General features: G+C 42.9%; 1 protein-coding gene across 1 annotated transcript in view; it reads right to left on the reverse strand.

Moving 5' to 3' along the window:
- The window catches only part of LOC126416513 (39S ribosomal protein L39, mitochondrial), a 76,571-nt gene that overhangs the window by 17,753 nt on the left and 32,540 nt on the right, over nt 1–26,278 (reverse strand). Inside the window, exon 5 of the mRNA XM_050084255.1 lies at nt 16,934–17,090. Within this exon, the coding sequence (XP_049940212.1) occupies nt 16,934–17,090 (157 nt within the window). The remainder of the gene's footprint in view (nt 1–16,933; nt 17,091–26,278) is intronic.

Consider the following 26,278-nt stretch of genomic DNA (forward strand, 5'->3'; position numbering starts at 1 on the left):
ATTTAATTACTACCTCAAAAATAGGTGATATAATTGTCCATGAAATCACTATCACATTTTCTGCATTCAATTTCCTTAAATTCACCTTCTGGACAATAATAATGACAGATGTTTCCTTTAATTTACGTCCATGGTCACAAACTTTTTGTTAACAGATTACCAGTTTCGGTTGATAATGACCATCATCAGACCAGCACCAAAAAATGGGAAAAACATAAATATACTCGCAGATTGTCTACAGCTTAAAAACAATACATAGACCATAATGAAAAGTACTACTGACAAATATATGCATATGTGCGCTTTTAAGTATGAAGAGGCATACCTGTTTTATAAAAACAAAATCCTAATGTAATGCAGCCATAGTGGCATCGTCAAATGTTAAATGCAGAATCATCACCAGCATCGCCAAACATATATAAATAACATCATATGCACAAGTCATGTTGTCAGTAGCACTAATGTTCAAAACAAGCTGCCATACAGTAGCCACAAGCTGTTTGTGTTGTAAATTCACCAGATGTCGCTAATGTCGGCGTACACTAGTTTTCAATAATTAATTGCATAGCGAAAATAAAAGGGGATACAATGGTTGATGTCTGTAATGAGCTTATAACGTATATAAGGCATTACAGTAATAAAAAGCAATGAAAAAGAACACGACAAAAGTAAGATTGTTAAAAATAGGAAGAGTTAAGAAACAGTAGTTGACATACGCTCTAGTGCCAATATTCTCGATAATGACATAAATAATAAACGCCTTTGATAGTGCACCGGATAATATAAAACAACCATAAAACAAATCGCTAAAGCAGCCACAATGAAAGGAAACATAGTGCTGCACATAATCAGCGCCCTCTGTTAGCGCTAACACCAGAATTCCGCATAGGCTGGAAGTGGTTGGAGGAACGTGACCACCAGAGGGCCCATCGTACCCTGCGGCACTCCACTGCAAGAAAAGCATGATAAAATTCAGTAGCAGTGCATGACTCAACTTATCTGATTAATGTAGTCTATGAAATGAACAGAGAAGGAACAAGAAAATACTAGAATCAAGTGTGAAACATACGAAAATGAAGTAAATATGTGAGGCACTCAATACTAGGTGAAACTGTCAACAAACTATATATAACAGAGGCATGCAGTGATTAGAGTAAAACATTGTCAAATAAAGCAACATAGGCATAGTCGCTCTGTCAGTTAAGCAGTTTTGTTGGGTTTTTTTTATTTTTTGCTTTATAAATTTCAAGCTCCTCTAACAAATTAAGAGCACGGACTTTTTCTACTCTGTGAAGAATACACATACAAGTCTCAATGTTTTTATTACTGTAATGTCTTATATATGTTATAAGCTCATTACAGACATCAACTGTTGTATCCCCTCTTATTTTCGCTGTGCAATTAATTATTGAAAACTAGTGTATGCTGACATTAGCGACATCTGGTGAACTTACAACACAAACAGCTTGTGGCTACTGTACGGCAGCTTGTTTTGAACAGTAGTGCTACTGACAACATGACTCATGCATATCATGTTATTTATATATATTTGACGATGCTGGTGATGATTCTGCATTTAACATTTGACAATGCCACTATGGTTGCAGCACATTAGGATTTTGTTTTTATAAAAAAGGTATGCCTCTTCATATTTAAATGTGCACAAACGCATATAATTGTCAGTAGTACTTTTCATTATGGTCAATGTTTTGTTTTTAAGCTGTAGACAATCTGCGAGTATATTTATGTTATTCCCATTTTTTTCTGCAGATCTGATGATGGTCATTATCAACAAAAACCGGTAATCTGTTAACAAACAGTTTGTGACCATAGACGTAAATTAAAGGAAACTTATTGTATATACGGGTCACTGTTTTATTTGCGACAATGTCGCAGCTTGTGAAAACGACAGATGTCTTGCATGAGAGCATACACAAAGATGCAATGTCAGTGTTGGCTGCAAATATAGTGTCTCAAGTGATAAGAAAGGAGAAATGGGGGAAATAAATATGCCTATACTTGACAATCAAGAGAACTGTGATGGAAATTCCAAGAATTTAAACCTCCTCTCTCACTGTCCAGGTTCAACATGAGATTTGCACCCACATACTTTAACGAATACATTCAAATTCCCTACAGCAAGACATGAACAAAACAGTCAGGCAAATCTAGATGCTTCAAAATAAAACTGCAAAATGAATATGGCATTACAAAGAAATGCTAAAATTGGCCAGACCAAATATTATAAAATAATGCTGATATGTGATTTGCATTGTACGATTATAAAGCAAGTCACAGAGTTACCTCTGGTAAATCAAAACAATTAACTTCTTTAAAAAGGAAACATATGCAATGGAAGTCATTATAGAAAACTAGAACATTAGTAGCTGTTATGCACAACAGTCATTTCCATTTCTCTCTAACTGATCACAACAAAAAATTCAATAAAACATTAAACAATGGAAAATCCAGGATGGAGTAATGAAAAGGATGGACTGTTACTTACCATGTAGAGAAGATGCTGAGTTGCAGACTGGCACAACAAAAATTGAGCTTTTGGCCAAAAGGTCTTCTTCTAAAGTATAAGGCTCTGTGGCTGAAAGCTCAAATGTATAGCAGTCTTTTTGTTGTGCCTGTCTGCAACTCAGTGTCTCCTCTATATGGTGAATAAAACATAGGAGATATCACAGAGGATTCATACCACATGAATCATTCACACAAAAAACTATACACCTAAAACCAAGGAAAAGCTAATGAAATTAGATGCAAAAAATAATACAAAATAAAAAATAAAGAAGGAAAACTGAAAATTGTATGTTGGAGCAACTTTAATGTCTCAATCATTAGAGGATATAAACAAGTGAGGACGTAGACCATCACAGGGAGCAGAATAGTGTGGGGGAATGAACACCATCTCCCTTTCACTGGACTGCTAATCTACACTCGGGCTTTGTGCCTCTGTGAAAGCAAAACTGACACATGGTTATAGTGACCACAAACATTGTTTTGTATAACTGAAACTGTTGTAGTAAATGAAATATTCAATGAAGATATCTATTGTTACAAGATGCATATCAATTATCAAAAACAACATGAAACTAAAGTTGTAATAGAAGATAGTGATAGTGAACACCAAAACTGTTTTGCGTAATTGAAAATGAAACTGTTGTAGTAACTGACTTATTCAATGAAGATATCTCTTGCTACATGACGCATATCAATTATCCAAAAAATGTGAAACTCAAGTTGTAATAGATGAAAACTTATGGATATTTGACATCATCAACTGCAAGCAACTTTGCTGTGTGTACGTGTTGCGTGGAAAATTTTTATCGTCTTACACTAATCGCTATCACATCCTTTCTCATGTGTGTAAGTATGTGATGATTATTTCTCAGACATGTTTGTACAAGATGAACCTTCACACTCCGCCACATGTCTACATATGATGCTTTCACTGTAAAGTCATTATCCGCCATCTCCATGACCTCATTGGACTATGTATAATCATCCTCAATCTCTTTCACTTTACTGCAAAACTTTTTCAAGTTTAGTTCACAAGGGTCACATGTAGTTTGGATGGTCTCTGAGGTTACATACATGAATTGCATGGTTAAGTAATAGTTGCGGCCATAAATCTGTAAGGGGTTGGTTGGTTGGTTTAGGGATGAAAGGGACCAAACTGCAGAGGTCATCGGTCCCTTTTTCCAAAATACTAAAAAATACCCACAGAGAATAAAATATGTTCAACAGAATAGGAGACAGATGACACAGAACAAAAGAAACGTAGACAAGGACCAGACAAAACAAAAGAAGATCACATGGAGTGCGACGGTGGTTGGCCGACCATAGGAACAAAAAAAAGGAAAAGCCAACCACCGAAAACACATTAAAAACTGAGTTTAAAACCGTAGGCCAAAGGCCAGAATCAACACAAAACAATCAAATAAAACAGAAACACTCAGATTAAATGATAAAAAACCCCTGCCCGAATAAAACGTAAAACTAAGTCAGCAATAGCAGAGTCATCTGTTAAAAGGGCAGGGAGCGAGTCAGGCAGTGGGAACGACTGCCTGAGCACAACTAAAAGTGGACAGTCTAATAAAATGTGGACCACTGTCAAAACGGAGCCGCAGCGACATAAAGGTGGGTCCTCACGTCGCAATAGGTGGCCGTGCGTCATCCATGTGTGCCCAATGCGCAGCCGGCACAGGACAACAGACTCCTTGCGAGAGACCCGCAAGGAGGACCGCCACACATCGGTCGTCTCCTTAACAGCCCGCAGCTTATTCAGGGATGGCAGGCCACGCCACTCATCAGCCCACATCCCAAGCACCTTACGGCGCAACACCAGCTGCTGATCGCGAGCCGTGAGGCCGATCTCCAAAGCTGGGGCGTCGATCGCCCCTTTGGCCAGCCTGTCAACACGTTCGTTCCCCGGGATGCCAACGTGACCTGGAATCCAAACAAAGGCCACCGAACGACCAGAACGGGTAATGGCGGAAACAGACTCCTGAATAGAGGATACCAGAGGAGAAGAGGGAAAGCAGCGGTCGATGGCCTGGAGGCTGCTCAGGGAGTCACTGCAGATGACAATGGACGTACCTGAGCAGGAACGCATATGCTCAAGAGCGCGCAATATAGCCACCAGCTCTGCAGTAAAAATACTGCAGCCAGCCGGCAAGGAGCGCTGTTCAACATGGTCAACGTGAGCAAAAGCGTAGGCAGTGCGACCATCAACCAGGGAACCATCAGTGTAGACAGCCTCACAGTCCGAAAATGAGGCGAGGAGCGCGAGAAAACGGCGACGAAGGGCTACAGGCGGAACCGAGTCCTTGGGTCCCTGTGCCAAGTCCAGATGGACGGACGGCCGGGGCAAACACCAGGGAGGCGTAGGTGCACGGACCCGGAAGGGAGGCAGAAGAGGGAAGGATTCCAGTTCCGACAGCAGGGACTGGACGCGGACAGCTATGGAAAGCCCAGATCTAGGTCGCCTTTCGGGCAGATGGAGGACCATGGCAGAGAAAAGCAGGCGATGATTGGGATGGCCCAGCGAGCAATGCACGTGGACAGCACAGTCAGCGAGCAGTCGATGGCGGCGAATCCGCAGCGGGGGAACCCCGGCCTCCACCAGTAGACTATCCACGGGGCTCATACGAAAAGCGCCAGTTGCAAGCCGAACCCCACAGTGCTGTATGGGATCTAACAACTTCAACACTGAGGGTGATGCAGACCCACAGGCCAGGCTCCCATAATCGAGCCTGGACTGCACAAGGGCCCTGCATAATCGCAACAGCGTGCAGCGATCCGCACCCCCAGATGTGTGGCTCAGGCAGCGGAGGGCATTGAGGTGCCGCCAGCACTTTTGATTCAGCTGAGTAATATGAGGAACCCATGTGAGCCGGGCATCAAAGACGAGTCCTAAGAAGCGGCAAGTGTCCACCACTTCAAGCAGGTGGCCGTCGAGGTAAAGTTCAGGATGAGGGTGGACCGTCCGACGCCTGCAGAAGTGCATAACTCGAGTCTTGGCTGCAGAGAACTGAAAACCATGAGTCAGAGCCCATGATGCGGCCTTGCGAACGGCTACTTGCAGCCTGCGTTTGGCGACTCCCGTAGTCGTGGAGCTAAAGGAGATGCAGAAGTCGTCGGCATACAAAGAAGGAGACACCGACGACCCCACGGCTGCAGCCAGATCATTAATGGCCACTAGAAATAAGGAGACGCTCAACACCGAGCCCTGCGGGACCCCATTTTCCTGTGTATAAGATGAACTAGAGGCGGCACCGACTTGCACCCGGAAAGAGCGGCGCAATAGAAAGGTTTGAAGAAAAGCCGGGAGCTGACCACGAAGACCCCACTCATGCAACGTAGCAAGGATGTGATGCCTCCATGTGGTGTCATACGCCTTCCGCAGATCAAAAAATACAGCAACGAGATGCTGACGTCTGGCAAAGGCCGTACGGATAGCAGATTCCAGCCGCACCAAATTGTCCGCTGCAGACCGGCCCCGACGGAAGCCACCCTGGGATGGAGCGAGGAGACCACGCGACTCAAGGACCCAACACAAATGCCGCCCCACCATACGTTCGAGCAATTTGCACAAAATGTTGGTGAGGGTAATGGGACGATAGCTGTCCACCGCCAGTGGGTCCGCACCGGGCTTCAAGATGGGGACAATAACACCCTCTCGCCATGGCGACGGGAACACGCCTTCGCTCCAAATGCGGTTAAATATCGCGAGAATGTGTCTCTGGCAGTCCCTGGAGAGATGCTTCCGCATCTGCGCATGGATGCAGTCTGGTCCTGGTGCTGTATCAGGGCAATCGGCGAGGGCAGCGAGGAATTCCCTCTCGCTGAAAAGAGCATTGTATTTTTCAGAACGACGCGTGTGGAATGAGAAAGGCATCCGCTTGGCTCGCTCCTTTAGAGAGCGAAAGGCGGGGGGATAAGATGCAGTCGCAGAGCTCTTAGCAAAGTGCGCGGCAAGCAGTTCAGCAATGGCGGCAGCGTCCGTGCAGACAGCGCCGTCCAAGGAGAGCCCAGGTACACCCATAGGGGTCTGGTATCCATAAATCCGCCGGATCCGGGACCACACGAGCGAGGGGGAGACACGGGAGCCCAAGGATGAGACATACCTCTCCCAGCACTCCCGCTTACGCCGGGCAATAAGACGACGGGCCAAGGCACGGAGCCTCTTAAAGGCGATGAGGGTCTCCAGAGACGGGTGCCACCTATGATGCTGGAGAGCCCGCCTACGGTCGCGAATAGCCTCAGCAATCTCCGGTGACCACCAGGGTACAGCCTTCCTCTGAGGGAGTCCAGAAGAGCGGGGGATGGCAGCCTCGGCCGCCGAAATGATGGATGTGGTTAAGACACGGGCCACCTCGTCAATGTCACCCTGTGGGGGAGACTCAATGGTGGCAGCGGAAGTAAAAGCTGGCCAGTCAGCCCTGTGGAGAGCCCAGTGGGGCAGGCGCCCAGAAGAATGACACTGGGGCAGTGACAAATAGATGGGAAAATGGTCACTACCACACAGGTCGTCATGCACTCGCCATTGGACAGATGGTAAGAGGCTAGGGCGGCAGATGGAAAGGTCAATGGCGGAGTATGTGCCATGCGCCACGCTAAAGTGCGTGGAGGAACCATCATTTAAAAGCGAAAGATCGAGCTGTGCTAATAAATGCTCAATGGTGGCGCCTCGACCTGTCGCCACTGACCCGCCCCACAGAGGGTTATGGGCATTGAAGTTGCCCAATAACAAGAAAGGTGGCGGCAATTGGGCTATCAGAGCAGCCAGGACATGCTGCGCGACAGCACCATCCGGTGGAAGGTAAAGACTGCAGACAGTAACAGCCTGTGGCGTCCACACCCGAACAGCGACAGCCTCTAAAGCTGTTTGGAGAGGTACAAACTCGCTGTGAAGAGAGTTAAGGACATATATGCAGACGCCACCAGACACCCTTTCATAAGCTGCTCGGTTCTTATAATAACCCTGATACCCACGGAGGGCGGGAGTTCGCATTGCTGGAAACCAAGTTTCCTGCAGAGCAATGCAGAGGAAAGGATGAAGGCTGATAAGTTGGCGGAGCTCAGCTAGATGGTGGAAGAAACCGCTGCAGTTCCACTGGAGGATGGTGTTGTCCATGGCTGAGAAGGCGTGAAGGGACTAGGAAGACAATTTACGCCGCTTTTTCACTCGCTGCCTCCGATTCAGAACCCGCACGAGTGACATCCAGGGCGTCTGAGGGACCGGCGAGATCCAGGTCTTCAGCAGACGCCAGAGTCTCGACCTCGTCCTCAGACGCTGAGCTTGTTGGTAGCGGTGGGATGGGTGCCACCGCAATGTCGTTAGCCTTGGGGACTTTCTTCTTCTTCTGTTTCTCTCGCTGGGAGCAGGAGCAACAGGGAGTTTAGTGCCCCCCACCATCAAGGGGGCAGGTGTGGGCCTTCGACTCTGAGAGCTGACTGGAGCCGATGGAACTGTAGCAGGAGTGACAGTTGCAGCATAAGAAGATGTCATGCGCACTGGATGAAGCCGATCATATTTCCGCTTTGCCTCAGTGTACGTCAGGCGGTCGAGAGTCTTGATGTCCATGATCTTCCGCTCCTTCTGCAGAATCGGACAGTCCGCCGAGCAAGGTGGATGGTGCGCACCACAGTTCACACAGATTGGAGGCGGGGCACAGGGATGATCAGGATGGGATGGTCGACCACAATCGCGACAGACGAGGTCGGAAGCACAGCGTGAAGACATATGGCCGAACTTCCAACACTTGAAGCACCGCATCGGGGGAGGGATATAAGGCTTGACATCACAACGGTACACCATCACCTTGACCTTCTCAGGTAACGTGTCACCCTCGAAGGCCAAGATGAAGGCACCGGTGGCAACCTGACAATCCCTCGGACCCCGGTGGACGCGCCGGACGAAATGGACACCTCGTCGCTCCAAGTTGGCGCGCAGCTCGTCATCGGACTGTGAAAGGAGATCCCTGTGGAAGATAATGCCCTGGACCATATTCAGACTTTTATGGGGCGTGATAGTTACGGAGACATCCCCCAGCTTAGTACAAGCGAGCAAGGCCCGCGACTGGGCGGAGGATGCCGTTTTTATCAACATCGATCCGGATCGCATCTTGGACAAGCCCTCCACCTCCCCAAACTTGTCCTCTAAATGCTCTAGAAAGAACTGAGGCTTCACGGATAGAAAAGATTCCCCATCAGCTCTGGTACAGACAAGATATCTGGGCGAATATGTCTCACTTTCATTCAATGACTTTTGTTCTTCCCATGGTGTGGCGAGGGAGGGGAACGATTTGGGGTCATAAACGTTACCTTTAAAATGGGCCCTCGAATGCTTAGAGGCTGCTGGTGACTGGCCACCAGCAAGAGAAGATGTGTCACGCTTCATTGCGTGTCATCCACCCTGATGCCACCTACTCCAACCAAGGGCCCTCCCCACGGGCGCCACCCAGCCACAGCAAAGGCCACCTGGCAGGATGGCCATTCCCAGGAGTCCCGATGCCCCAGGGAGATGGGCATCTACTCCTTGGCATACGTGGGGAGTTAACGGCGCAGGCATCAGTAGAGCGATCCCTGTGTTGTCAGGGGGCTACAACCAACAGGGTACATGACGGCCCCACCACAACGGACTGCCTACCGTGCAGGATGTCAGGTGACATGTGGTCCATGGTCGCCGTCAGTGCAGAAAGTGGCCCAGCACATTGCGGGGCAGAAAGTGCACACAGGAGCGTATCCATGCCCAAGAGATGAAGAGCGGGCAGGACTGCAACGCAACGACGAAGAAGCTGGCGAAAGTTCTCAACGCAAGATGGACACAATGCACCAAGTAAGGCGCCCTTCCCCAATCGGCTCGCTCTTCGGAAAAATTTTGAGATATGGAGGTCAAACCCGACAGGGGACCATCACATAAGGCCGAAACATTTGAGACTCCTTTTAGTCGCCTCTTACGACAGGCAGGAATACCGCGGGCCTATTCTTACCCCCGGACCCGCAGGGGGCTCTGTAAGGGGGAAAGGGGGGGGGGGGGGGAGGAGGGGTTCCTGACTCACTCAGTACACTATCTATTGAGCTCATCTGAGAAGCACTGGTCACGAGTCTGACCCTGCAGCAATGAACTGAGTCTAAATGGCACAGCACCATAGGCTAGGTTGGATAGTGTGATGGCTTTATAAAATCACAGAAGGGTGGAGAGTTTGGCACACAAGGAAATGTTGCTGAAATAGCATAGAGTGCTAAGTTTTATTTTATATGTGGCAGCAATGTCATCTTAGCATCAAGTTCTTAAAAGCAGTATGTCTCTATGTTAAGTATCCCACAACGTAAATAGAGTTCTGGGTGTGAGTGACCTAATCATTGAGGGAACAATTGCATTAAACATTTTGTAGTGAAAATTGGAAGTATGAGTTAGTGCCCAAGACTGAGATTTCCTTATGGCACCCTGAAGTTCACTTTCTGCAATACTCATGTTTAAAGACCTGTAATAGATGCAAAAGTCATCAACATATCAAGAAAGGGCATGTCCCATGGCATCTGTAAGTCCAGGAAAATGGATTCTCTCAGAAAGGAGCCTTGTGGGCCTCCGCTGTCATGTGGCGGTGAGAAGGGGGGTGAGATTGGGAGAAATGCCTACTTGAACGTGGAAGATGAGGTAATAAATCCTGGATGAAAGTCAGGAGGGTCCTCTAAACCCCAACCATATAGGGTATCAAGAATATTATTGCTATCACATGGAGTCACACACTTTTTGCAGTTCTAAAAAAACCAGCAATGAGGCATTGGGTGAAAGCCATTCTGATGGTAGAGTCCAAGAGGAATAAGCAGCTGTTGGTAACCAGTCTTACCAAAATCCACTCCCAAGTTCCTTACTCACAAGGGTTAAAATCAGTCACTGGTTCACCATTCATTTGAACAACTTGCAAAAATAATTTGTAAGACAAAGCTGTCCTCCTTACAGGGGCTTTTATCTGGTTTCAAAATTGTGGTAAATATGTTTTCAATCCATGGGAAAGAAATTTGCTCTCATACCATATGTGATTAAAAAGTACAAGAATATGACATTTGTGATTTACGGGTGAATGATACAGCATCTGGGTACATATGTAATCAGTTCCCAGTGCCATTACAGGGCACTGTGCCAAGGCACTTAAGAATCCTGTTCATGCACAGCATGCTTCAGAGTGTTGAGAACTGGGGATGGATAACACCTTTCATTCATGTTTCATGGAGGTGGGAGGATACTTTCAGATTCCGAGGCTCAGACAAAATCTGTTGGTATGTGTTCAGCTACAATGCTCAGGTGAAATTAGATGATGATATCCTTATAGATGCCCGGGATACTAGAGGATGACTAGTGCTCATAAATAGTGCATGAAATTTCCTGTATTTGAGAGGCAGAGGTATACATCCCAATAACAGTTACAAATATTTCCCAACAGTCCCGCTTCTGTTCTGTAGGTAGGTACTAGGTCCAGGCTCAGTCCTTTGAAGATGGTAAGTGTATCACTTAATGGATGTGAACTGCCCATCTGCAGTTTTTAATGGCCACTGCTATTTCATGGTTTCAGTAAGATACAAATTTATGGCAGTGTGGACCTGAGATGAGAGTGCTGGGTGCTTCTGATCCTTGTAACATCACAGTAGCAGGATGTTTGCGGATAACATGATTTTTTCCCTTGACGGTAGATTAGGGTTTAAAGAAATGGTGAAACTATGCCAACTGGTAATTCTTTAAATTCCAGCATGGAGGATGTTCTGATTATCAGTGTGTCAAATCTGACATTGGTCACTGTGACAAAAATCATCATACAACTTCCAATAGAATAGACTGGAGAAATCTGAGGCTACAAATCAATAGATCAGTAGCTGCAAATGCATCATAAACTAGGCTAAAATGGGAGACGCTGTGTTTGGAACACAAAGAGTACAATTAAACAGTACTCATTATAGAACTGAGAAATTTTAGATCTGCCCTACAGAAAGGCTTTTAGGTGTTGAATATTCTTTAAGATGAGGAGAAGGTGATGACAGTTGAAAGATCAAATCAGTTATCATCCCGTGTGTTAATGCTAGGCTTTCTGGGGGATTTGGCATCAAATGTGCCAATGGGGAGGAGGGGGGGGGGGGGGGCGCTACAGTCATACAGGTACTTGACACACCCCCATAACAGGTTTGTCATTGTGCTGGGTTTGAGCAGTTGTGAATATCACACAGACCAGGTGAATAAGGTGCCTGTACATATCCGATGGGATGTGTCCCACAATGGGCAACCTTTTTCCCACACAGCTAGCTCACACTACCGAGGAAAAATTTTGGTAAGTGGAGGGTCATACCTGCTAATGAGGAATGTGGTGTCACCACCAGACACCACACTTGCTAGGTGGTAGCCTTTAAATTGGCCGCAGTCCATTAGTATACGTCGGACCCGCATGTCGCCACTATCAGTGATTGCAGACCAAGCACCGCCACACGGCAGGTCTAGTCTACAGAGACTCCCTAGCACTCACCCAGTTGTACAGCTGACTTTGCTAGCGATGGTTCACTGTCTACATACGCTTTCATTTGCCGAGACGACAGTTTAGCATAGCCTTCAGCTACGTCATTTGCTACGACCTAGCAAGGCGCCATATTCAGTAATTAGAATGAATTCTGAACAGACAATATCGTGAATCATGTACCGTCAAGAGCAACGTTCATCATTAATGGGTTGAAGTTAAGTATCAAACTAATTTCGTCCCCTTTCTGAATTCTAATTCCTTGTCACGTTCCAGACCTCATGTCAGTATAGCTCTTCCCTCCTCACGCTAGCCTGCGTGAGCTTAAACGCGTGCATTTCGGCCTCCTCTAGTAACACGGTGTTGCTCTTCTGCCAACACAACAAGGAACATGCTGGATTAGCCGAAAATTATTATTTAATTTGGTCAAAGTGGTGGAAGAACGCCCAAAATTAGAGTCCCTGGGGAAGCATCATCTGCAGCAAAGAAGTCACTGTGGTTTATGCGTCAGAGGGAACAGGTAGAAAGGGGAGAAGGGAGGGACTGATCATGGGGTAAGAAGAAATGCTGCAATGGCTTCGAGCCCTGTGCTCATTACAAGCATCTTCCCCAAAAACTTGCAAGCCCCCTGCTAGGGTGGGGGTTCTAACATAGTGATATGGGAGGAATGAAGTGTAAAATGTTATGTGAGGAAAGGTTGTGTAGTGCCTCAAGAATTTCGGGGTAAACTCTAGAGATATTCGTATTTCCACCGTCTCGAACACGCATTAGTTTAAAAATGAGTGTGTGAAAGTGGAACTGTGTCTATTGCACCATGATTGTGTGTGTGTGCAGGACTGGCATGTATCGGACAGTTGATTGGCATGGGCAGGTAGTCGCAGTGCTTGCCTCAAAAGTTACACGCCCAGCACAAGGAGCAAACACGACGTACTCCATGACGGTGCTACGTCAGTCATTATTGAGAACAGCTGAATGTTGTTAAAGAAAAGAAAAGACACTTACCTATTCCCTTACTTTCGTGAGGTCTGGATGGTGGACTTGCTAGAGCTTTCTAGATTGTATTTGTTACAAAATATGTAAGAGTATTTGTCGGACCAGTAATTGTTGGGCTTACAAAATTGAATCATTTATATGGTGTCCTTTTTGTGAAAGTGAAAATATAGTGAGATTGGTTTAAAAGTATCCTGAGTGTATGGAGTTATTTTTAAGAGAATAAAAAAATCCTCCAAAACAGCATCTTATCTTCGAAGAAGAAGTTGGGCAGACAGTCACATTTGGCTATCCTGGAAAGAAGATTGACGAAACAACTCCACGTAAGCTCAATAATAAAGTGGGAGTGGGAGTCTGGCACACCAGCACCACACTGCTCCCTCTAGACGCCGGAAACTGCCAGAACTGAAGAAAGAGATTGGGAGTAGACAAGGTGAGAATGGCAACTAGAGGGGGTTAGGGGAACTGAAAGAATAAAGGATGTGTTGCAGGTAGTCTTCCCAGCTTCACAGTTCACACAAGAGCTAGTTGGGGTAGTGGGGGGGAATTGTGATGCACAGCATTTTGATCAAGCAGTTAGCCACAATTCAGTAGTGGTCATTTATATGAGTAGATAGCTGGTTAGATGCTGTACCCACACAGATACTTACACACAATAATGCTGTGATAATCTACCTTTGATTGCATAGAAAATTCCTGTGACTGATCTGCAATGGGGAGTGTCTATTACAAGTCACATCCAGTTTTGTGTGGACAAGCATTATCCTGTTGAAAAATGGCCCCACAGTACTGTCACGTAAGAGGTAACACACGACGACACAGGATGTCCATGATGTACCATTGTGCTGTCAGAGTTCCCTCTATCACTACCAGTCATAACCTTAAGTCATATTCTATGGCTCCCCATATGATACCAGGAGTAATACCCCTGTGCATCTCCAAAATACTGGAAGAATGGGACCTCACCACAGGTTGTTGTCATACTCTTAGACAATGGTCATCACGGCTAATACATAACAGCGATTCATAGCTGAATGCAATGTGAAGTCATTCATCTGTAGTCCATGCAACAACCGGAATGCAGCATTTGTTTTGTGGTGTTAACAGGAGCCTACACATGGAATGGAAATTCCAAACACTGGGCCCTGCTAGTCTCTAACAAATGGTGCAAGATGACACAAAATGTTGCACGGAGGACATTATGAGTTCTTGTATGGAACATGCACACGTGAAGAGGTTATGATCTGGATATTACACAATTTGGTCATACACCGAATGGAAGCACACAATGAGACTTCTTTCAAAACCAGTCAGGTGCTGATAACATTGTCTCACAAGGGTGTGTGGCATCTCTGTGCCCTTCAAAAGGATCATTCAACATCTGACATACTTCATGTCCTTATACACCCTATGAGGCCTAGTAACAATGCTAAATATGAGCAACATTAATGTACTCTGGCAAACATTCTATGTCACAGAGAAATGTAATTTGTTGAGTTTTTTGAGGTCTATGTCTTGTTCAGGGTGGTGAAAAGGTTGTTGCTGTCAAGGGGAAGAAAGGGTGTGGGAAATCGGTTTCTGACTGCCTGGACAGGATATTATCTTTCAGTAAAGGGCCTGTAAGGTTACACAGGCACCAAAGGTGCAAGAGAGGCACCTCCTAATGTGAAACAGATGGTAAGATGTCAAAATGGAAGTACCATTGGTGCTTGACATGATGGGCAAAGAATTTAATGGAGCCATTAGAAAGGACAGATGAATGGAGATGCAGACAATTGGTGCAAGCTGCTGGACAACAAAGGCAAAGCACCTCTGTGTAAGGAGCACTGTAACCAATCATATGAGTGATGTACACCAGTGGAGTTGGGTTTGTGGATTCCATAGCTGTGAAATTGGACTAATTGGGAAGGAATCTGCACAAGAAAGGTGAAACCTGGACATAGGTGCGAATTCCCTTGAAGGTTGGTAGAGGGTCACAGCAGGGAATGGACTGATCATGGTTGGAAGAGTAGTAGGAACCATTTACGGCAATGTTCAGTGTGGGGTGTGGGCTAACTGCTGACAGTATGGTGAGATCCAAAGAAATCCATCCACTGTTGGGAAAAAGTTGAGGAAAGCAGGTTACTAACAAGTGGAAATGGCTAAACCTTCATTTGATATTGAACATTTTGATGCTGAACATGCAGCCTTTTGAGAAGACTAGGAATTTTGTGTGAGTCAGGTTTACTGGTGACAGACTGATGACAGGACTTGCTGCTAAGCAGTTATGTTTGATAACAGTGCACTTTATGAGTGATGAGGACAGTTTCTGAAGATTTGGGAGGCTAGGTGGGACAGGTAGTGATGGAACTACAATGACATCATTAGAAATGGGCGAGCGTAAGAATTCTATGAGAGTAATGCTTGTTTTGCTAGGTACTGGTGGTCCCAGGTAGAAATAAGATGAAGAGCTTAGTTAGGTTCCTCACATTGTGTTGAAAATTGTGTTCCAGATTTTGGAAGTCTCAACATTAGAAATGGCACGCACAAAATTACTATCAGAGTAAACTTTTATGAAGTACATGCACATGAGTGAAGTTTTTGCTTAGATGGAGTTATTATGGAGATCCAGAATAATGTTAGTTAGGAACTAAGGCATTCAAAAATATGAAAGTCCTTGATAAAGGGTGTGAGGTGATAAGAAAAAGGCAGTGAAACGTACTGGGGAATGCAATGTAACAGGCCAATAAACTAATAAAGAGCACTGAAAATCAATGTGAACCATGACTGAGATACCACTTATTCACTAGTCTAAAATTAGTTCCCAACCTACATTCACTTGGAATCATTATTTTCATTTAAAAGGGCTGTGTTATGCAAAATAATTCTTATGGCCCAATTAAACTAAGCTTGTTTTCCATAACCATCTCCATTTAACTGAAACATTTGTCCCATATTACTGATACTAAATGAGTATCTGGGAGCAAGTTCACAATAATCAAAACTGTTGTAAACAGGCACTAGCACTGGCTAATAAAACAAATCATGACATAATATCAGAGTAGACACAGAAGGAATGGATGTGATGGAATTTACAGTATCTTACAACAAATAACTGCTTTAAACAAATAATTCTTGGAGTAACACTCAACCCAAATGTTAGTGTGTTCAAATCCCACTGGTGGGTAAATTTTCAGCACTAGTATTTAGATGCATACAATTTCAAATTGTCAGAATGCCTTAATCCTAAATCTCTTTGAAGATTCACATTCTGTGAGGCATGTGACCACACTGATGGTGCGATGTCCATCTGATGGGGATTTATAATTAGCACCCCCTTGCTGCTGTTAAGAGAGCAGCCAGCAACACATATAATTCTGTCTCCTTTCATTCCAAACACACCAAAACCATTACAGTAACAACATTACACTGCACTGCATATGTATTTACTGAAAACATCCATACAACATAAACAAATTCTTGGCGGTTCATAACAGGGTGAAAAAAAGGTAATGGCAAATTATCTCCAACATGATCCTGCCTATGACAGAAATGTGAAATTGCCACAGACATTCACTGACAAGTACGGGCAGACTGGTTAAAAATTATCCAGTAATTATTACCAGAAAATTGATTTATTCAAATTGTTTATCAGGCTTTCCCATACCTTATATCTGTTTATTAAGGCACATAGGTAATTCTGGGAAGGGGCAGAAGTACTCGTAATTAAATTTTGCAGCAGTTGGTTTGCATCCTGTCTGCTGTCTGGTTTACACAGTAAGCAGTTTAATTTTACCTCCCATTAAAACATTTTAGCTCAGTACAACCCCCTCCTCCACCACCTTCTCTCTCTCTCTCTCTCTCTCTCTCTCTCTCTCTCTCTCTCTCTGGTAGTTTTCAAGCAGCCTAATGCAGATCTTAGTTTGCGTAACATGACTAATAGTACATACTTGGATCACTGCTTGCAATATCTGGTATCTGCTGCAATTTGTGAGGGTTGTCCGCAAACATTTCTAGAGCGATATCTGCTGGGACAGAGAGGCGCTCAATACGGTATGCACGTTTTGCCAGTTCCACCATCTGGCCAGACAGGGATCGTAACTCATCCTGAAAAAACCTTTTGCTGCAGTAAACATAAAATACATGTCTTATCTCTGAATAAGTGAAAATAATAACAATCATTATTACAAATAGTCCTGGTAACAAACATATTATTATTACAAATTACAAACAGATCTGTCCCATATGGTGAAACTAGATATGTATATTCCCTAAGAGACAGTCTTATGAACATTGGACTGCAATGGTCATAACAGAACAAATGCAACAGGAAACTGAAGAGGTGAACCATAACACTACGCAATGTGTGCAGTAGAAATTCTCACAGTTGAGTTCAAAATACACTATATACCTCAGTAACAATTGCACTATATATTCACACAATACTTTCACAGATCCATTGTGATTCCTCCTTCAAAGCTGAAGCAGTTCATTTTTAATCATATTTTAACAGCAGATACATTAAAAGTTTTTTTTTAAGAAACAGCAGGTGGTGAATGGGAAGTGTTGCTACACATTTCCTGCATGTGTACTTCCTTACTCCACATCATGAATCAAAATATTGTAAAAAACAGCAGTATGGAAGCTAAGAGTTTTAACAGCTGATAACTACGGCTTCCCCTTTCGTTCATCGTGTTTTCATACTGCCCTTATATAATATAATTGCCAATAATTAATACTGGGTGATATAAGATGAGAGGAAAATATTAATATAACTTTTATCCATTATGGATGTTGAACACTGTGACTGTGATATCTTTATAGGTTTCCAAAAATAACTGCAACCAATCGCCTTCTGTGATGATTCAATTTTTATTTACCATGGCCGGTTTTGAGACATCTAGCGACTCATCATCGGGTGGTACACACTTTTAATGACTGTCTGGAGCATTGGGGGGGGGGGGGGGGTCATTTACACAGATGGTCTTCTGGAACAATTAAAGATTTTCACTCATAACAATAAATCATCCTCACACCATCTTAAATAAACAAAATGATTTAGGAAATAACCCATTTTTTTACAATTTTTAAGAATCCTTGAAAAATTAGACAGTTATTCTGAAACTAAATATCCAGGGCTAAGAACATAACACACAAAACCATCCCAAATGTCCAGAAGCCACCCACATGTTAAGCTCTGATGTGTACTTCATAGTCAATAATCAATGTGCTTTGGGTAAAAATAAATACGTCAACTTAATTTCAATACTAAAATTATAGATGAAATCTCATCCTGAACTCTTAGTTTGAATATACTTTGTAAATAGCGCATATTAATTTTGTAAAATGAGTACTTGTTACTTTTGTAATAACTGAATGTAATACAAATTGATATGTACATAACTGTCATAAATGTGCAGTTTCAATATAGTTTGCATCTGGCATAGTTCTGATCAAGAGTTTCTGATGCCAAACTTTGATTTGATCCCAACAGTAAATCCCAACAATAATAGAAGAACACAGTGCAATAGCTGTCAATAATTCATATCTAATTGAAACTGTCTGTCATGAAATAAATGTGAGCCCCATAATAAATTATTCATATGACCATGATGGTCAAATGGCAGGAATGAAGCATCACAATCAATCATATTAACTAAGAAGGGAAGCATTTTATTCCACAGACTCACAAATGCTGACTTTGTTCACAATTCAGAGAGAATTCATGAAGTGAACAATGGGATGAATTTTGCCACGGACACACATTAGGAATCCAGTCACAAAGAACAGGTCAAAAACAACAACAGTGGAAGCCAAGAGAAAGTGTCTAACAAAAAGAATCGACATATTTGGTGCCACAAGAGGAGAGGTTTATTTAATTCAAAGGTCTGGATCTAATCAAAAATTAAAGGGTGCATTGCAAGCACTATAGAAAAATTCTTTGTCGTGTCATCAAAAAGGCAAAAATTACGTATGAATACTACGCAGAAAAAAATTCAAAATTCCCAGATCAAGGAAACAGCACGTTGGAGGGTTATTAGGCATGAAATAAATAAACTCAGTAAGGTAAATGATATTCCAGTCCCTGATGAGAGTAGCAGAGAGACAAATAATATTAAATTTACAATAAAGTTTTTTTCCAGCCATATACTAATGTAAAGTCTTTAATGGATAACCAGTTTTGGCTAAAGTCATTTTCAATGCCAAATAAATACTTCTTGGCCAATGCTGTGTCAGAACATGCAAGAAGTTAATATATACACAAGGCCCCCACTTGAGTACTCTAGCTTTACAGAAATGTTGACTCCTCAAACGTTTTGATTCAGCCACAGTCCATGAGGTATTTATGGGCTAATGAAAATTGCTGAATAGCTAAAACCTGTTTAGCCATTCCCAAAGGCCTTGCCACATTGGTAACACCGGTTGCTATCAGATCACTGATGTTATGTGCAGTGGGATTGGCTAGCACTTGGATGGGTTATCGCCTGTGTCTGCTGAGTGCTGTTGGCAAGCAGGCTGCTTTCAGCCCTTGTGATGCCAATTGAGGAGCTATTTGGTTGAGAAATAACAGCACCGGCCACGAAAACTGACACTGGCCGGGAGAGCAGCATGCTGAGCAAAAGCCCCTAAGGGCTCAGAATGACATGGCAGCTGGTCAGTACAATTGGGCCTTCGAGGCTTGTTCAGGTTTTTTTTTTTTTTTTTTTTTTTTTTTTTTTTTTTTTTTTTTTTTTTTTAAGCCATTAGAGTATTTTTATAAGTACTTGCCTGAAATAAACTTTACTAATAATCAGTAAAGTAAACTGATGCTCTCTGCCAATAACATGGCAAATATGAACACATAAAATTCAAATTATTGGCTGTCAAATTCAATTAATTCTTTCTCATAGCAACTGTAAACATAGGGACAAAAAAATGGACCCTCAACAGCAGAATCACTAGAAGTACTTAAACAAGCACTGCATACTCCGCCACCAGACACCACTTTTTCTAGCTCATGTGTTAGATAGGTCACAAAAACCATGAAGTCAATGAATAGCAGCAAAATTTCTGGCTATGATAGTTTTTAAACCAAAGTACTAAAATCTTCTGCTGATTTAGTGTGTTGCCTTTGTAGAAACTCCTCAACAAGTTAAGGCACAAATTCCTGAAAGACTGAAGTATGTGATAGCAACAACACTTTACAAAATCAGAATCTTTACTCACCTTTCAATAATTTTTATACAAATGGCTTTGTCAAAATTTACAGTTGTGTCAAGTTCTATAAAATAAATTGCTGCATACACAGAACACAAAAAACAAAACACACACAAAATACCTAGCTTATTTCAGAACTAAAGCTTTTCTTTATCAATTAGGGTGGTGGTTGGTGGTTGTTAGTGTTTAACGTCCCGTCGACAACGAGGTCATTAGAGACGGAGCGCGAGCTCGGGTTAGGGAAGGATTGGGAAGGAAATCGGCCGTGCCCTTTTGAAGGAACCATCCCGGCATTTGCCTGAAACGATTTAGGGAAATCACGGAAAACCTAAATCAGGATGGCTGGAGACGGGATTGAACCGTCGTCCTCCCGAATGCGAGTCCAGTGTGCTAACCACTGCGATCAATTAGGGAAAACATATCTTGCAGTGATTAATTTCTAGGAATTCCTTTATTGAATAAAATACACTATATTTTAGTCAAGTTTATAGTATGCTCTTATATTTATTTAGTGTTTCTGTGCAAGGTGACTACGGTAAGTTATTGAAAAATTTTATGGATCAGTATTTATAGTTATTATGGACTTGTGGGAGGCAAATACAAGTGATTGTTTCTGGCATTGTATATATGAATATCAGATCTCTTGTGAATTTTTCCAGATTTCTATAGCACACATTAAACATATATGTATAGGTTGTTGTCACGTTCATGTAAGAAGATCCCTAACTGTTGTAGTGGGTTGGACGCAACAGCTTTGAGCACCCACATCAACCAATCACAAGAAAAGTTGTAAACATTTCTATGGCAATGCCTCAGTGTTGTCACAGTTCTATGAATGGCTACTATATTTGCCTAAAGCCACTTGTGCTTCACAGCTGAAAGCTGGCAACAGCACAAGTAGCTGGCAGGGATCTTCTTACACCACCACTGTCATCATGTCTAGAAATTTACACATTTTTCTACAGGGCTCTCTGAGTGCTAATCCTAATAAATATCTCACTGCCTCTTCTGCCATCTGAACCTACTTTTAGTTCCTGGGGAATTACCCCCAAAGCAAAATTCTGAATTACAGATGAAAATGAAAGAAAGCTAAGTATGAGTGGAGTAACAACTGTTTGCTCATATTGTTTCTTAATTTATACAATTAAAACAGTACATGAGCTAGTTTGCTGCACAGATAAATGGTGTGTCCTTCCCAGGAGAGCCTTTGATCTATCAACATGCTACAAAATTTCACTTCTCATCTTCATTTTCCTTACCCCAAGATTAAAAATTATTTCTTCTATTTTTGTCTGCCGGAGAACAGAGTTCTACGGTAAAAAGAATCACAGCAGAGAGAAGGAATCACAGTACTAACCTGACTACAGCAGATGTTGAAAGAGACCCATCATTCATCTCTTGGGCATTTGTGCGTGCATGTTTCGGAATGTTTTTTTGGCTTGTTCAAACCGGATCCTGCTTGAAACCATTTTCGGACTAAGTGTCGCATGGCGGTCTTTGCCTGGCACTTTAACCCCATTAAACTTCTCAGCAAACAACTGACCACACTATTTCCATGACTTTGTTGTCATGTAACTTTCCACAATGAACATCCGCTGCTCCACTGTCATTATCATCGAGCCCTTTGCACTGCTCCACTCGTACTGACACAGCCCCCACTACGCTCTAAACTGTTTTGGGTCACGTGGCGGGCGTACATGTGGTGTACACATCACAGTGTGGTTACATGCCTACATTCAAGTCCAATCAAATCTACTCGTCTGGGACACTTTTACTTGCCCCCAACAACAACACGGTTCTTCACCGTCTGTAATCTTGTAAATGGTAACTCTTTTGTCACAATGTCTGCTTCTTCTCTCTAAATAGTTGACAAATTTAATGATACATAGTCTCCAAGTGTTTTGATCGTTCATAAAATGCTGATCCATTAATAAATTTCATAGCACTTTGGTATCTGTTTGCAAAATAGGAACTGAAGACTTAACAACTGAAATTTATTTCAGAAGTTGATCTAACCACGCAAGTGATTTACAAGCTTCAGTAGCAGCCACATTTTCTGCCTCCAACTGATGAAAGAGCAACACGCTGCTGCAATTTACTTTACCACACAACGAGCCATCCATGGAACTTGAGCAGGATGCCACGTGTTGATTGTCTTGTGCTTCTGTCCCACCAATATACGCATCACTACAAGCTTCAACATTCTTCTTCTCAAACTTAATGCAATTTGCAATTGTTGATTTAAGATGCTTGAATATTCGTTATAGCAATGCAAAAGTGCCTGTGTAGGTGAGTCTTGAAGTCTCATTGCAACATTGACAGCTTTTGATAAGTCTGGTCTTCTGCCTTGTGTTAAATACATCAAACTTCCAACCATTTCTTGATAGACTGAGGTACTATTAAAAGCAGGTGACTTATTCACAGGGTTCAATGGGTAGATACAATGGATTTGCCATCATGCCACATTTCTCTAAAATTCTCTTCATGTATGCAGACTGATTTATTTGAATAGCTGTCAAATTTCTTTATTTGTAACCCCATGAAGTAATCAACTTTTTCTTCAGTGATCTACATCTACATCTACATCTACATTTATACTCCGCAAGCCACCCAACGGTGTGTGGCGGGGGGCACTTTACGTGCCACAGTCATTACCTCCCTTTTCTGTTCCAGTCGCGTACGGTTCGCGGGAAGAACGACTGTCTGAAAGCCTCCATACGTGCTCGAATCTCTCTAATTTTACATTCGTGATCTCCTCGGGAGGTATAAGTAGGGGGAAGCAATATATTCGATACCTCATCCAGAAACGCACCCTCTCGAAACCTGGCGAGCAAGCTACACCGCGATGCAGAGCGCCTCTCTTGCAGAGTCTGCCACTTGAGTTTGCTAAACATCTCCGTAACGCTATCACGGTTACCAAATAACCCTGTGACGAAACGCGCCACTCTTCTTTGGATCTTCTCTATCTTCTCCGTCAACCCGATCTGGTATGGATCCCACACTGATGAGCAATACTCAAGTATAGGTCGAACGAGTGTTTTGTAAGCCACCTCCTTTGTTGATGGACTACATTTTCTAAGGACTCTCCCAATGAATCTCAACCTGGCACCCGCCTTACCAACAATTAATTTCATATGATCATTCCACTTCAAATCGTTCCGCACGCATACTCCCAGATATTTTACAGAAGTAACTGCTACCAGTGTTTGTTCCACTATCATATAATCTGAAAAGAACTGCACAATAAACTTAATTGTTGCATCAGTAGATCCCACAAACACCAGCACCAGGTTTCCACCATAGAACATACATGGAACTGAACAGTTCTGCCATAAATTACATTCAGTAAGAAATTTAACAAGCTATTCATACCAGCATTTTGACGCTTGCTTTAAACCATGCAGTCTCTTAGTAATTTACGTACACATCCTGTACCATCATCAAAGCCCCTCACTGTGTATGTATATGTATATTTTCTTCTTCAAAATACCATTGAGAAATGCTGATTTTACATTGAACTGCCTTATACACAAATCATGTTGGACTGCAGCATTCAACAGGGCTATCATTGTCTCAAATCTTGCAGGGGCTAAAAGTGGCAACACTATCTATTCCAAATCATTGAGTATATCTTTCGCCACCATTCAAGCCTTATATCGAGCCACTTCATTGTTTCATTCAAGTTTTGAAGCAAAGACCCATCGATTTTCAGGAGGTGGATGTGGAGGTGTAGCAGGTGAGGGTGGTGAGGGAGAGTAATTCATTAATAATTCCTTCTACACATTACCAGAATATTTGGACTCTGGAACATAAATTCAGTGTAACTTTTTATATTGTCTGAAAATGTAGTTTTTTTCATTGAAAATTACTTAGTTATATTTGCCTTAGTATGAAACATTTCAAATCATTTTTGAAAACAAATCTGTATGTCATATTCTTCATAGTATCATCTGACATCTTTTTCTTGCTACTTTCCAAGATCTTCCCTTAATTCGTCTACCCAAACCTCATATCTTCTGAGGATATTTTGATATCTCTGTAGCTGGAATCTATTTACGAATATGTCTTGCACTGAGTCTGTTGACAGGTGAACTATTTTGAGCGTTCCTAATTTTGTTCTGAAATTGACACTGGATGCAATCATTTTGTGTTTTGTCATCAAAAGAAATATATTCTAGTGTCTTTTCATTTCATAAACAGCAAATGATCACGTCTGCAAAACAAAAGTTCATTTTTTTCAGTTTCTGGGTAATTAGATCCCTAGCTATCCTGTTCTATTTTTTGCTACTGTGCTGTAAGGCTATCTCGAAATTAAATAGAAAGCTTGTAGTACACAACTACTTTGCATTGCATGTGACATTGTGAGGCACGGTTTGTAGCAGAAAGGGAAATGTGAATGCGTCAAAGCAAGTAACACAATGTCGTCTGTATTCCTTTCTGGCTCATATGAGTGACAAGTGCTGCCACCTGTGTTTATTCATAGTTGTACAAGCATCAGAGAGTACTTTTATACAGCCAAAATACATTTACAGAGTTGAGAAATGGCTGATATAAGTCCAATGTTACTCATCTTTTGGAGTATTACCTGTATGATGTAGGAGCTACACCACTCATCTCCAAAGCATTAATGTATAACATGATTTGTTCCACATCCCGTAAGGCTGTGCATTATGATGGGATCCTATTAAAAATAGACATCACCACTGAGAATCTGTCCACATCCTCCCATGGGAGGAGGTGGGGGCAGGAGGGAGGGGGGACGATGACGACAACGATGACGACAACAACAACAATATGAAAAGAGTTATATACATTATGATATACACTGAGGTGACAAGAGTCATGGAATAGCAATATGCAGATGGTGGTAGTCTCACATACACAGGGTAAAAAACAGCAGTGTGTTGGCAGAATTGTCATTTGCACTCAGGTGATTCATCTGGAAAGGTTTCCAGTGTGATTGTGGCCGCACAAAGGGGATTCACAGACTTTGAGCGCAGAATGGTAATTGGAGCCAGACACATGGAGCACTCCATTTCAGAAATTGTTAGGGAATTCAGTATTGCGAGATCCACAGTGTTGAGAGTGAGCCGAGAATACCAAATTTCAGGCATTACTTCTCACCATGGATAATGCAGTGGCCAATGGATTTTGCTTAATGACCGAGAGCAGCGGGTTTGGGTAGAGTTGTTAGTGATAACATACAAGCAACAATGCAGGGAATAATGGGAGAAAAAAATGTAGGACAATGTGGTGAAGCCTGACATTAATGGGCTATGGCAGCAGACAACTGAAGTGAATGCCTATGCTAACAGCATGACATTGCCTGCAGCGCCTCTCCTGGGCTCATGACCACATCGGTTGGACTCAACATAACTAGAAAAGCGTGGCCTGGTCAGATGAGTCCGAATTTCAGATGGTAAGAGCTCAGCGTGCGGTTCAAGTCTGGTGCAGACCCCATGCAGCCAAGGACCAAAATTGTCTACAAGGCATTGCACAGGCTGGTGGTAGCTTCATAATGGTATAGGCTGTGTTTAGAAGGAATGGATTGGTGCCTCTGGTCCAAACGAACCAACCATTGATTGGTAATGGGTATGTTTGGCTACTTGGAGCCCATTTGCAGCCATTCATCGAATTCATGTTCCCAAGCAACAATGGAATTTTTATGGATGACAATACAATGTTTCACTGGATGATAATTGTTCACAATTGGTTTTAAGAACATTCTGGACAATTCAAGTGAATGATATGGCCACCCAGATCGCCCAACGTTAATCCTATTAAATATTTGTCGGACTTCATTGAGAGGTCATTTTGTGCACGTCCTGCACCAGCAGCACTTTTGCAATTATGGGGGCTAGAGGGGTGATATGGCTCAGTATTCCTGCAGGCAACCTGTTGAGTCAATGCCACATCGAGTTGCTGCACTACGCCGTGCAAAAGGAGGTCCTACACGATATTAGGAGGTATCCCGTGACATTTGTCACCTCGGTGTATTGTAACACTTAATGGCTTCACTTCTGACATAGTAGATAGATTATGTAACAGGAAATTGAATGCTAACAAAAACCTAAAATGCAAGGAAATCATGCAGTAAG

Source organism: Schistocerca serialis, chromosome 8 (genome assembly GCF_023864345.2).
Source record: "Schistocerca serialis cubense isolate TAMUIC-IGC-003099 chromosome 8, iqSchSeri2.2, whole genome shotgun sequence".
NCBI classification, from domain to species: domain Eukaryota; kingdom Metazoa; phylum Arthropoda; class Insecta; order Orthoptera; family Acrididae; genus Schistocerca; species Schistocerca serialis.